Raw genomic sequence first — 14,390 nt, forward strand, 5'->3', positions numbered from 1 at the left:
ATAATGTACATGAAATACAAATGTTATGTATATATGAAATGAAAGTATGATCCTGAAATATATTGCAAATGTTCGGCTACACATATTTAGTCACAAAACATTGACAAATAATTGTCTAAAGAAAATGTATCACAAACATCCAAAAGTAAGTGGTCATAGTGTTGTATTTCCTGCATAGTAGGATATCACAAAACAAAGAGTACCTTTTACTGTTCAATGTGACAATTTGCATAACCATAACCTACTACTACAATTGACTCTGGTCTGTGTATCACACTAAATTGTATTTGCCATTTTCTTTTAATAAACAAGAAATTAAACAATTGTATATTCACACACATATATATATATATATATATATATACACACACACACACATACATATATACACATACATACATATATACATACACACACATACTTAGACAGATATCCTACCATACATTTAGCCTATTTTATAGTAGAAGCATCTCTACCACTGTGTGTCAGTGTTGTAGACGTTTGCGCACAATGTAGTCCGCCTACGTGTGAGAAAATGCACTCCTTTGACTTTTCAGTCATCCTCGTCATTTTCCTTGTCTGCTATTGCAGTGTTTTCCCTATCACGCTCTGACTTCTGACTGTTTCGGCTGTACTGGCCGCTTCTATAGCTTGGGCTGCTCTCTGTACTCTTGGGCCTTTTGATGATGTCACTCCCTTCATTCTTTTCATCGTCCAGGGGCAAGTAATGCTCACTGGCATCTGAGTAATGGTCATCATCATCTGAGTAATGGTCATCTGAATAATCACAATCATCTGAATAACGCCCAATGTCCTCCCTCTCCCGCCCTACTTCGTCATGGCCTTCATCCTCCTCTTTCATGGACTTTAATTCATCTTTCTCAGCCTCCTGCTCTCCTTCCAGTTCTTGGTCAGCAAAGCTGTCTTCATAATTGTCTGGGTAGTCATCCTGGAAGACCGTGTTGTAAATAGCTGGTGTATCTGTCTCATCCTTGTCACTGAGGAAACAAAATAAAAACATATAAACTCTTATACCATGGCATTGTTGAATACTCGTTTCTGATTGGCTTTAAGTGCATTCTAGAGCGTGCATTATTTCAGAATGCTAGGATTCAATATATATTTCGTTAATTCTTAAATGTTATATGTTTGAGTGGCCTATGAAAGCAACACAAGTCGAACTGAAAACATTATTGCCATTGTTGAATTCGACTTTTATAATAGCAAGCTAAGCGTGTGTTCGTAAATGCAATCTGGAGTGCCAGAGTGCGCTTTGGGCGTCCGTAAATTCGGAGCGTTGTCAGATTGCCCTTTAGGGAATTCAGAGCGCACAGTGGACGCTCTGGCCAAGGAGAAGCGTTGATCCGAGCGTCCTGACCTCACAACGGCAGTCAAGCACTGCTAGCTAACTGCTAGCTACAAATGAGAGAACAACTCACTCAGACCATTTTACTTGCCCTAGCAGAGTTGGTTAGGCTGTTTTCATGTTACCCAGATCGTTGGTGACTGTAACTGTACTGCTGGCAACAATTTAATTGCGCCTTTTTGCCGACGTTTACCAACCATATTCAACCGATATTGAGTGGTCGTACATTCATCAGTTATTCTGCGCTAAAACTGATGGTTTGGATAGCTAAACTAGCAGTATGTTTGTTTCGTTACCAAAGCAATTACTGCTACAGTAGTAGTACATTTGCTTGGTATTTCAGTGTATTTTGAACACATTTCTACCTGCAAATGAACACATTTCTAGCGGCAAATGTGTACATTATAGCCATGGTATAAAAGGGATAACAAACTCGGGGCTCTATGCATTCTCTGTAAAATAATCTACACCTTCCATGTCCTTCATTATTTTCCACAGAACGCATATCCCCCGCATATTGATTATCCCTTACACATGGCTCAACTACTTTGAAATAATATTTCTATTGATTATGAGTAACTTTACCACTGTGTTAAATATGTTATGTATTATATGTCTATTCACTATCACCATCTGAGACTAATACTGTATACAAAATCTAAGACCACAGCACAGGTGATGAAGTAGGCCTAAAACGTTGTTTTTTTTGCAATGTGATACTGTATTGTCTTCGTAGAGATTTTGACTAATGAAGTATGTTTACAAAATGTATAATTCACTGTCATTGAGCCAGAAGTCTACCTTTGTTTGGAGTCACTGGAGAAGGAGGTCCTGCATGCAGAGTCTTGGCCACCTGGCCGCTGGGACTTGGGCACCTTGCCACTGAGAAAGTCCTCACTCACTCCACAGCCTCGCAGGGTGTCTGTGTAGTGCTTCTCTGCAGCATGTTTGGCATTCATCTGTCAACAGACAGAAGTGAAAAATTGTATACACCATGACCAGTGATGGGTAAAATAGTCAGTCATACATTTCGAGCGTTTCAGGCTCACCTGTGCGACCTGCTCCAACAGCAGAGGCCTCCCCTTCACTCTCTCCTGGATCTCCCTCATCTCCTCCTTGTACTCCTTCCTGCGCTGAAAGTCCTGCTTTCTGTTTGAAACACAGACAACCTCTCACCCCTGTGATCCCACAACCCTCAAATAACCCTCAACCCTGACCTATTCAGCAAAAACATCACTTTTACAACCGCAGCTTACTGTTACTGATATGGAAATCATTCCAAAACAATTACTTGAAACTGAAATTGGGATAAGGAACAAAAGGGTATCCACACATTAGTATGTTTTTAATGTCTTATAAAAACAATGAAGAGATCCATCAATATTCTTCAATATAATATACTAGAAAAAGAGTCACAATTGAGACTATTGAGGCAATGTTCGGTTCAGTCTTTTTAATAGTGTTAAATTAACACTTTAGGTTTGCAATTCCATTCACTACTTCCATATGAAAATGTGGGGCGGGCTGTGGAGTGGGTGTTAGTACCGGTCTCAGGTAGGATGAGTTTCTTGGTTGCTACAAGTATTATTGTAATGTTATGGGTTTCTATGGGTACCTGAACTGCTTTAGCTTGGACTGGTTGGTCTGAGAGAGGGGCACGTGGGTGTCGTTGGCCTGGGCGCGCTTCGATACCACCTTCGCAAGCTTCTTCTCTCTCTGCTTCTGCCTCTCACTCCATCTCGCTTCCTCTTCCTCTGCCTTCTTTCTCTGCTCAAGTACCTTTCTACTCAAGGAGACAAGGAAGTCATCGATGACAGGAAGGCATAAGTGGAGGAAGGACTTTGTCAAAAGGGATAATGAAGGCCAATGACACTAGAAGTAGGACTAGGGGGGTAATAATGTCAGAGGTTGGGCATTTTGTTGTTTTGGAGCTGGGAGTGTATAGGAAGTCCATAGGGATAGGAAGTCCACAGGATTCAACAGACAAGGGTTTCAACTTTCAAGGCATAACTATTCCTAAAAAGAGCAACTAAATTCTGAAGCGTTCACTAGCTCGTCTAAAAAGGAGACGCTCCTTGCTATTCTATGTGGGTAGTACCTTACGGCCTCTTGCCGTTTTTTGCTGGCATCGGTGACTTTGGCAGGCAGCTGTTCCAGACTCCCTGAGAGGGAGGAGCAGAGGCTAGAGTTGTGTGAACGGACATGCCCAGGTATGCTGATATAAGGCCAGCGCTTGGCCCGCGGACTCATCTGCTCCTTCTCGATGTCGGCCAGGATGCGTTCGCGGTGCGAGGGGATCTGTGACGTCCGGAGCTGGAACGGCTCGCACGTCGTCAAAGGTTTCACGTCGCGCCGGCTCTCCAGCTGCTTCTTGAACCTCCTGTAGCTGGCGTCGAAGTCGGGCACCTCCGTATTTATCTTAGGCCTGTAAGAGGCACTGTTGTCATCCTCAAATCCAGCGGTGTCCCCACTGGCTTCATCCTTGGCCCACTTCCTTTCGCTAAGGTGGCGTGCAAGCATGCTGGGTGGCATGGAGGCGCTGTGGAGCAACTCCTGGGCCCTCATCTGCATCTTGATGGCGCGGTACAGCTGCTCCTCCTTCAGTTGCTCGCCCGACGCCGCCTCATACACTGCCTTGGGCACGGGCTTGGCCCTAAATGGTTGGACTCTCTCCTTGCTGTTTGGCTGGAGGTTGCGGAGCTGCTCCTCTCTCTGCTCCCTCTTGAGACGTTCGCGCTCCAGGAAACTGAAGGGCTGCTGGGTGGAGCACAGACGCTGCTGCTCCCGCTCACGCATGGCCCGCCGTGCCTCGTCGCGTTCTTGGAGCTCCTCATACAGGGGCAGGCGCACGTGGGCGGGTACGGAGCTGGCACGGAACTTGTGCTGGCATTCTGTCAGCTCCTCCAGCTGCTTCCGTAGGGCCGTGTTCTCCAGCTCAATCTCTGACCGTGTCTTGACACCTTTCTGGTGCTTCTGGTTCTCCCGCAGCGTCATGTGGAACGGCTTGGGGACGGTCACTTTGGGTTTCCAAGGCTCGTGTTCGACAACTTTTCGCCCTTGCTTCCGGTCCTTACCCTTGATGCCGTTCTTGTTGTCCCCAATGAGGCTCTGGTGGGAGGATGTGGACAGGTGACACTTGCGAGGCGACAGCTTGAAGTCCTGCCACATGTTCTTGATGTGCTCTTTGGGGGAGGACTGCAGACCCTTCTCCACATTGTTGTCGACAGTACCTTCCTCGTCAGATGTGTCCGACAGCCCAGAGCCCCTCCTCAGCTCCAGAGCAGAGTGGGCCTTCCTCAGACGCCTCACAGGCATGGGGCTGATCTTCAAGTACGACCTGGTGAGCGAACAAAGATTTTACACCCTTCTAATATTAATTAACACGTTAGAAATGGTAGACGCTGAGTACAGTACACTCCAGGAGCAGAAATAATGTACCCTACCAACTTCAGCTTATCATCTTGATGGTTAATCAAGAAAAACAACAAATTCCAAACAAGAGCCACAACACACCTGTGTGCCTGTGTCCCCTGCACATTTTCTGAGGGTGGTGTGCTTTTGAGCTCCAGCTTCTTGCGGTACATGCCCTCTAGCTCGGCCATGGTGCGAAGGTGGGCCCTCTTCAGCTCCTCCAGTTTACGATAGTACTCCTCGTTGGAGAAGTAGAACTCACGCAAGTCGATGTGATCCCCTGTCACTCGGTAGTCTTTGATAATCAGGGGGCTGCCCTTCCCGGGGGCATCCCCATCACCGTACTCAGACCCCGAGTCGTCATACTGCAGCTGAGAAGTCAAAGAAAGTCATGAGGGAAATGAAGCAAAAAACATTTACGCTGTGCATGGATTGTGGAGCATGTGTCTGGAATCCATTCCATACAAATAATAAAAGTAGCCTACAAAGGACATTATTGGTCAAATGTAAAATCGACTTTGTCTCGGACCTAACACCGGTGCCAATATATCCTCCAGACACCAGCTTCTCTGGCATTATCCCTTAAGTAAGTCATTCAAGCAACGGGTATCTTGGATAGGATTATGGTTGCATGGAAGAAAGAGCCTTTCACATGTATTTCTATGACTTTCAGATATTTCTTGAATGGGTGGCCCCATTTGTGTTAATATGCCAAATGTATGGAAGTGTGTCATCATGTAAGAGTAGTACTGATGACTGGACATATTGTGGATGGTTATGAAGTGTGTAGAGTAGAACATAATATGAGATGGCTACTTGAGGCCTAAGCTCATTATCCCCAGCTCTGTGGGTTTGGATGACCTATCCATATGGTCACGCACAGAATGTGGGTGATAATGGAAGGAGTGTGTTCAACTTTCACACTAGCTGCTCGGCCCCCAACCATCTCCATCTTTTTTCTAGGGGTGATGAATGGACGAGATCAAATCATACATTTAAAAATATGAAGAAAATATGTCTAAAGCTTGGATAAGCAATTCTAACTAGTATCCTACTGGTTAGAGTACAAGCCAGATAAAAATGAACGTACTTTCTAATTTATTTATTTTTTGAGATGCCCAGATGTAGGGAAGATCATTGTCCTGTGAGGAAAAATAAAATGGGATTTCAAATAATGTTGTCCAAAGGAAATTAAGCATTTAGGATTACTGGCACTATGACGTCAGCGTAAGCTAGTCAACGAGGGAAGCCAAAAATAGGCCAGTCACAAGTTATACAGGTGAAATCCTCTCTCACACAGGCAGGCTGACCTGAAAACAGTCAAATCTCAGTAGTAACATTTGAGAACAACATGGATTTATGAGGAATCAGTTGCCCATAGGAACTATATATATATCCATCCTATGGGCAACTGATTCCATTCCTCTCCAGATCAACATAAAGATTGGAGGTAACTTTTTACGTTGATGGATTGGTTAGTGGGATGAATGGCATCTCGCCAAGTGTTGGATGGTGCTCCAATCCTCTTTCCACCCTTATGCTGCATTTCAACCAATCATTTCAGAATATGTCTTGATTGCTTAGCTCACCTTTCAAATATCAAACTCATCTGCCGATATCTTACCTCTTTTTCGTAGTCTCGATTGTCAATACGACCAGCTGCTGGCGAACATGGAAGGGCTCGCTGCCTTTCATACAACGCCAACGGAGCCTTGGTATGTGGGTCTACCGGCGTTTTCAAACAGGAGGTAACCAGGACGTTGGCGCGATGGGCATTCGCCATTGTTTCCCCTGTTCTTGCTTTCCTTGTCAAAGTTTAATGTAGTAGAGACGCTACAACTACTTGGCAAACGCTATCAAAAGAACAGCAGGTGCTCTCCAGAGCAACATCGACGCGTCGTGTGGTTGTGAAGGAAATGACTAGCTGTTTCAGGAAGTAAGATTTTTTTTTTTTTTTTAACTGTTAAGGTGCACATTTATTAGTATTTTGAGCCTAACAGCTTTCTTGTTGGCATAGTATTTCATTTTCTTAACATATAGTTAAATTTATTTTTGCAAGGTATGAAAATGTGGTGTTTTGTTTTTAAAATTTACATTTGTGAATATAAAATTTGGCCAAAAGAATAATTAAATGAATTACATAAAATAGTTTCAACTTATTTTCTATTGTAGGTAAAGAATCCAAGCAGGTGCATCTCTCCAAAATAGTGTAAAATCTTCATAAATGTAATTTTCAATTATACATCTACTGATGTCTTGGCACAGATTCCTTCTGTGTGGTCATTACAAAAGGTTAATTCGATTTTTTTTTACTTCTTCATATAGTGGTTGGCAGGATAATATGTATGAATCATTTTAAAAGAAACTTCCTTCATTTTGTTAATAAGTAGGTATATGTGTGGCAATATCTAAACTTTTCTCTAGCGGTTGAAAAAGTACCAAATTGTCAAACTTGAGTAAAAGTAAAGATACCTTAATAGAAAATGATTCAAGTGAAAGTCACCCAGTAAAATCGTACTGGAGTAAAAGTCTTGAAGTATTTGGTTTTAAATATACTCGAGTATCAAAAGTATATGTAATTGCTCAAATGTACTTAAGTAGCAAGAGTAAAAGTATAAATAATTTCAAATTCCTTATATTAAGCAAACCAGAAGGCACCATTTATTTTAATTTTTTTTAAGGATAGCCAGTTGCATGCTCAAACACTCAGATATAATTTTACAAACGAAGCATGTGTTTAGTGAGTCCGCCAGATCAGAGGCAGTAGGAATGACCAGGGATGTTCTCTTGATCAGTGTGTGAATTATACCATTTCCTGTCCTGCTAAGCATTTCAAATGTAACGAGTACTTTTGGGTGTCAGGGAAAATGTATTGAGTAAAAAGTACAGAATTTTATTTAAGAATGTAGTGACGTAAAAGTAAACGTTGTGAAAAATATAATCAAGTAAAGTACAGATACGCCAAATAACTACTTAAGTAGTGATTTAAAGTTTGTATACTTAAGTACTTTACAACCACTGCTTTTTCCCAACCAATATTATCAAATAAACCATTCCAGTAAGGCATGACATAAGGTACAGCATATCCTGTTGATACAAGATACAACATCCTGTTGAAACAAGGCTCATATAGCTCCATTGGACTAAAAGAAAAACAAATCTTTCCTACTGTTGAGTCAACAAGCTTTAATTGTAAACTGTGTTAAGAAGCAGTGCGGCTGGTTGGTGTATCGGAGGACGCATGACTTTCAACCTTCGTCTCTCCGGAGCCCGTACGGGAGTTGTAGCGATGAGACAAGATAGTAGCTACTACAACAATTGGATACCACGAAATTGGGGAGAAAAGTTAAAATAAAAAAAAAGTAAAATACTTTGCATGTACAAGTTGGCTCAGGATATTATTTCGGAACCAATATTCCAAAGACAACAAAGTATTTTTATACAATATGTCCCGATTATTCCATATATAATATCTGTGTGGAGAAAAACTATGCTTATAAATTAAGGACCATGACAAGAAAACCTGCAATGAAAAGCAGAGAGTGTCACTGGAACTTTTAAGGCCACCAAAAGTAGAGACGACATGAGTATTAAAGTTCTACATAGTGGGTCTTCTTAGGAATTGTTTTATCCAATTGATCTTAAAAGTAGTATTTAGGGTAGTAAAGTCCAGAAAATGTGTATTCATTAGTTTTCCTAATGTAATGGGTACAGTGTTTCCACAGAAAGTTCAAAAGCATCTGGTCTCTCTCTTTGCTTATTTTACCTTCAAGATATAAAGATAGCGTAGCATGTCCAGAGATTCCTAATAACCAAGGCTGAAGGTCTCTTCCATTTAAAGATAAGATTTCTGATATTTAGTAATGGTTATGCCTAAATAGGTAAGTTCTTCCACTGGAATACCATAATGAGGTTGACACACAATCTTTGACCACCATGAGTTCACATATATTAATATTAAGACATAGACCAGATGCTTTGGAAAAAGATTATCACATGAATCGATATGGGAATCTGACTAGCATCTTTCAGAAAAAGTGTTGTATTGTCAGCCAGCTGGCTTATAATAATTTCTTTATCAGCTATGGAAATACCTTGTACAGGACTATTATTTAAAGTATTTGGGTGATTGATAAAAACATACGGTGAGATAGACAACCTTGCCTAATTCCTCTCTTTAACTCAAAATGTAGGCGTGGTGCCATGTGTCAGTTTGACAGAGCTGTTACCATTCGTATATATCATACCTCAGGATAAGACCCAGATGCAGACAGTTCAAAGTAACAAGAGTTTATTACAACAGGGGGCAGGCAAGTGACAGGTCAAGGGCAGGCAGAGGTCAGTAATCCAGAGCAGAGTCCGAAAGGTACAGAACGGCAGGCAGGATCAGGGCAGGCAGATACGGGAATCCACTGCCCCGAGATTGAACACTCAGGAGACGCCCCGCCGTGTAAGCCAGATGGCTATCGATGAGATGGGGGGAGACAGAGGTTTAATCCCTGATACATGAAACATGGGATGTATACGGAAGGTGAGGGGCAACAGAAGACAAACAGCAGAGGGGCTAAGGACCTTGGACATGGGGAAAGGGACAATAAAACGGGGGGAACGTTTGCGGGACTCTCCCTGGAGGGGCAGATCCCGAGTGGACAGCCATACCCTCTGCCCAAGACGATACCTGGAGGTGGTCTTGAGAAGAGCGGACCGAGCTCTCTTCCAGGTACGCCGACGGCGGACAAACATCTGGGCCGAGGGTATGTTGACCTCTTCCTCGGGAAGAGCAGGGGTTGATAACCCAAGGAGCACTCGAAAGGTGAGAGCCCAGTGGCCAAGCAGGGAAGGGTGTTCCGGATGTACTCCACCCACATGAGTTGCTGGCTCCAGGTGGTGGGGTTGGCCGAGACGAGGCACTGAAGAGTCGTCTCCAGGTTCTGATTGGCACGCTCCAAACTGGCTGTTAATTTGGGGAATGAAACCCGGAGGACATGCTGACCGACGATCCAATGAGTGTGCAGAACACCTTCCAGAACTGGGATGTGAACCACGGTTGGGGGGCCTCCCGGGTGGCACAGTGGTTAAGGGCGCTGTACTGCAGCGCCAGCTGTGCCACCAGAGACTCTGGGTTCTCACCCAGGCTCTGTCGTAACCGGCCACAACCGGGAGGTCGGTGGGGTGACGCACTCTTTGGCCTAGCGTTGTCTGGGTGAGGGAGGGTTTGGCCGGTAGGGATATCGTTGTCTCATCGCGCACCAGCAACTCCTGTGGTGGGCCGGGCGCAGTGCACGTTAACCAAGATTGCCAGCTGCACGGTGTTTGCTCCGACACATTGGTGCGGCTGGCTTCCGGGTTGGATGCGCGCTGTGTTTTAAGAAGCAGTGAGGCTTGGTTGGGTTGTGTATCAGAGGACGCATGACTTTCAACCTTCTTCTCTCCCGAGCCCGTACAGGAGATGTAGCGATGAGATAAGATAGTAGCTACTAACAATTGGATACCACGAAATTGGGGAGAAAAAGGGGTAAAAAAAAAACAAACCACACACACAAGAAAAAGAGAACCACAGTCAGAGAGCATGTCCCTCGGAAGTCCATGGATCCAGAAGTCGTGCTGCACCATGAGCTGGGCCGTCTCCTTGGCAGAAGGTAGCTTGGGGAAGGGAATGAAATGGGCGGCTTTGGAAAACCTGTCCACAACCGTTAGGATAGTGGTGTTTCCATCAGTCGGAGGGAGACCAGTGATGAAGTCCAGGGATATATGCGACCAGGGACGATGAGGGACAGGAAGAGGTTGAAGGAGGCCAGCCGAAGCTTGCTGATGATTCTTGTTCTGAGCACAGACAGTGCAGGCAGTGACGAACGCTGAGACGTCCGGAACCATGGCGGGCCATCAAAAGTGTTGTCGCACAAAGGCCAGGGTCCAACAGGAGCCATGGTGGCAGGCAAGCCTGGAGGAATGAGCCCATTCCAGGACAAGGGAGCAGGCAGCATCTGGAACATCCAGTTAGTCGTCTGGGAACCCTGCGCCACAGACATGGTTCTCTATTCCCCCAGATGAGGGTAGCCACCAGGCACGTGGTAGGAAGTATGGTCTCGGGTTTAGAGGGTGTTGAAGCGGGGCAATAGAGGCGTGAAAGCGCATCCGGCTTAACATTCTTAGACCCCGGGCGGTAGGAGATGGTGAAGTTGAACATGGGGAATAACCGGGCCCATCGAGCTTGCCTGGAGTTGAGACCCTTGGAGTTGAGACCCTTGGCGGTGCAGAGATATTCCAGGTTCTTGTGATCCATCAACACTATGAATGTGAAGTTCCACCCCCTCTAACCAGTGTCTCCAATCCTCGATTTCCCACATCATAATCCCTTTCCGTGGCGTTAAGGCAATGGGAGAAGGTGACGCAGCTTAAAGTCCAGGGCAGAATGCTGGGACAGGACGAACCCCACTCCGATATCCGAAAAGCCTACTGTTGAATTTATTTTGGATAAATGAATAAACAATATCCCCATTTTAAATAGAATTGTAACTAGGTAAACTTATACTTTGTTTTATAAGTGATTGACAATATGAGTTCATAAGAAGGGATTGTGTGACACGGACAAGGAGTAATAAAAGTTAATGAACACCATTCCAACTAGGCAGAAACAAATGGGTTGTGGACTGTGTAAACACATAAGGTCGTTAGCCTATGGTTGACCCAACTGAAACTTAGCTCTGGGGTTTTTAGATAAGGTAGTGAGTGCATTCCTAGGTTTTCTGTTCATTATAACTGTCAGTTCAGTGGTGATTGATAATGTTGAGGAGTCAAAAGTTATCTGGGAGTGTGTTAGTAAGTTAGAATGAACTTTTCACCTTACTGTGTCCCAGTCGAGAGGAGGGGATTCTGTTAAGGCAGTGAAATGACGTCATGATCTGTATATAAACTGCTGCACGTGATTAAGTGGCAGCGCGCTCCGATAATAAATTCTATTACCTATTATTTAAAGACTGGTCTGCGTCTATTTTATGCAAACAAGAAATCTTACAAATTCTCATAAAATAGATTAAGGGCTTTCAATTGATGAATTGGCATAATTAAATTATAGTAACACCTACCTCCACCACAAACTGACGGGACGGGTCCGGATGGATCAATATGGGAGCTGTGATGAAGCAGTGCTTAAGGTCCTGGAACGCCCGGTCAACAGCTGGGGACCACGTGAATGGGAACTTGGGAGAGGTGAGTGCTGACGGGGGAAGCCATGGCGGTGCTGTAACTCCGGATAAAATGGTGATAGAAATTGGCAAACCCTAAAAAAAACATTGCAGCTGCACTCTGGACGTGGGTTGGGACCAATCCACCACAGCTCTCAACTTTCCCGGATGCATCTGCACATTCCAGCAGAGATGTATCTAAGGAAGGAGATGGTGGAGTGATGGAACTCACATTTTTTCAGCTTTGGCAAACAGCTGGTTCTCCAGGAGATGCTGGATTATTTGTCAGACATGGAGAACGTGTTCTTGAGCCTGCATTCCGCAGGTCTAACTTAGAAGAGATAGTGGCCCCCTGGAGCGGCTCGAAAGCAGAGGCAATGAGTGGTAGCAGGTAGAAGTTCTTAACCGTGATGTCATTAAGGCCCCGGTAGTCGATGCACAGGCACAGGGTTTTGACCTTCTCCACAAATAAGAACCCTGCGCCGGCGGGGGAGGCAGAAAGACAGATACCCCCTGCAGCCAGGGAGTCCTCAGTACGTCTCCATAGTCTTGGTCTCCAGACCCGACAGTGAATACAGCCGTCTCCGGGGTGGTGTAGTGCCCGGGAGAAGGTTGATCCTGCAGTCATAGGGTAGATGCAGAGAAAGCGAAGTGGGCCGGGCCTTGCTGAAAACCTCATGGAGATCCTGGTACTCCGCAGGAATGGAGGAGAGGTCTGAGGCTTCTTCCGTGGCAGGCTGCTCCAACTTCAAGCAATGGGCGCGGCAGAACAGGTTCCAGCCCACGATAGTACCAGCAGTCCAGTTGATAAGGGGATTGTGGCACTGAAGCCAAGAAAACCCCAATACCACAGGAACCTGAGGAGACTTGATGAGCACAAACTGTCAGTGTGGTTCCCAGACACACGCAGGTGGATAGGAGTAGTATTATGGGTGACCCTGCCTATAGAATGCCCATCCAGTGCTGTAACGTCCTTGAGACTGGAGAGGGGCTGAGTGGGGATGCCCAGCTCAGACACCAGGGTGGTGTCCATGAAACTCTCATCGGCCCCAGAGTCAATGAGAACCCGAAGAGACTTAGACTGGTCGCCCCACAGCTGGATGGCATGGAGAGGGATGCGAGCAAGGGGAGAAGAAAAATTCTCCGTAAGGCCTATCAGAGTACTCGTACCTACAGAGGAGGCTGGTCTCTTGAAAGTACAGGTAGACACAATGACCGGCAGTTCCGCAATACAGACGATTATGGGTGTTAAGTTTGCATAAGCATTTGGATGGAGGCAGCCTAGCTCTGCAGAGTTGGTGGGATCCTTGGGTGCATGATTGGGAGCAGAATCAGACCTCCTCTCCCTCCTACGTTCCCGTAGCAACCCATCGATCCGGATGATCAAGGCAATGAGCGAATCGAGATCCATAGGCACCTTCCGGGCTGCGAGCTCATCCTTAACCTTCTCCGATTATCCATGAAGGAATGTGTCGAACAGGGATTCCAGGTTCCAGGCACTCTCGGCAGCCAACGTGCGTAAATATACCTCATAGTCTGCCACACTACGAGAGTCTTGGCAAAGCTGGAGTAACTTCCCAGCAGCATCTCTCCTGGACAATGGAGAATCTAAAACCTTTTTCACCTAAGCCATGAACTCCTCCAGGCTGAAACACACGGCAGATTGTTGTTCCCACACTGCCATAGCCCAGGCGAGAGTCCCCCCCTGGACATTATGAGATATCTTCGAGAGGTCTGAGGGGAAGGACGAGGGCTGCAGCTTGAAGATGAGGGAACACTGGGAAAGAAACGGCCAACAGGTTCCTCCAGCAAGCGTACCGGAGGTGGTAAGCGGGGTTCTCGGGAAACCGGGGTGGCCTGGAGAGACGCACTGCTTATAGCAGTGTAATTGGGGGGCTGGAAGGCTGTTGCTGTGTTAGGCTGCCTCACAGATAATCTGTGTAATTGCTCCAGCCATGTATTCAAGGCACAGTCATGGCGTTCTGCCAAGGTCTGGAATCCGTCCATAAGACTTCAAAGTGACTCCTCGTGTCTTCCAATGGTTGCTCCTTGGTGGTGATGACGTTGCGGAGTTGGTCCGAGTCTAATGGGTCAGTCATGGCCAGTTCGTACTATCAGACCCAGATGCAGACAGGTCGAAGTAACAAGAATTTATTACAGCAAGCGACAGGTCAAGGGCAGGCAGAGGTCAGTAATCCAGAGCAGAGTCCAAAGGTACAGAACAGCAGGTAGGATCAGGATCAGGGCAGGCAGAATGGTCAAAACCAGGAAAACTAGAAAACAGGGACTATAGAGAAAACAGGAGTATAGGAAAAATGCTGGTAGGCTTGACAAGACTAACTGGCAACAGACAAACAGAAAACACATAAATGGATAATGAGGAAATGGGCGACACCTGGAGGGGGGTGGAGACAAGCACAAGACAGATG

The 14,390-nt window shown here is 45.5% G+C and overlaps 1 protein-coding gene across 1 annotated transcript; it reads right to left on the minus strand.

The window, feature by feature from the left end:
- Positions 1–401: 401 nt before the first annotated feature.
- LOC135520533 (protein FAM161A-like) lies at positions 402–6,637 on the minus strand. The gene is made up of 7 exons (XM_064946157.1): positions 6,402–6,637; positions 4,880–5,148; positions 3,465–4,703; positions 2,982–3,149; positions 2,416–2,515; positions 2,168–2,325; positions 402–998 (listed from the first exon to the last, which is right to left on the minus strand). Exons 1-7 carry the CDS (start codon positions 6,558–6,560, stop codon positions 554–556), a joined length of 2,538 nt encoding a protein of 845 aa, XP_064802229.1. The 5' UTR covers positions 6,561–6,637; the 3' UTR covers positions 402–553.
- Between the last annotated feature and the right edge of the window lie 7,753 nt (positions 6,638–14,390).

Source organism: Oncorhynchus masou, chromosome 4, assembly GCF_036934945.1.
Source record: "Oncorhynchus masou masou isolate Uvic2021 chromosome 4, UVic_Omas_1.1, whole genome shotgun sequence".
Taxonomy (NCBI): domain Eukaryota; kingdom Metazoa; phylum Chordata; class Actinopteri; order Salmoniformes; family Salmonidae; genus Oncorhynchus; species Oncorhynchus masou.

Excerpts from the sequence above, each read along its gene's own strand:
- LOC135520533 (XM_064946157.1), bottom strand. The coding sequence starts at position 6,560 with ATGGCGAATGCCCATCGCGCCAACGTCCTGGTTACCTCCTGTTTGAAA. Across the intron at positions 3,150-3,464 it reads AAACGGCAAGAGGCCGTAAG|AAAGGTACTTGAGCAGAGAA; the intron begins GTACTACCCACA and ends CTCCTTGAGTAG. Across the intron at positions 999-2,167 it reads TCCAGTGACTCCAAACAAAG|TGACAAGGATGAGACAGATA; the intron begins GTAGACTTCTGG and ends TTGTTTCCTCAG.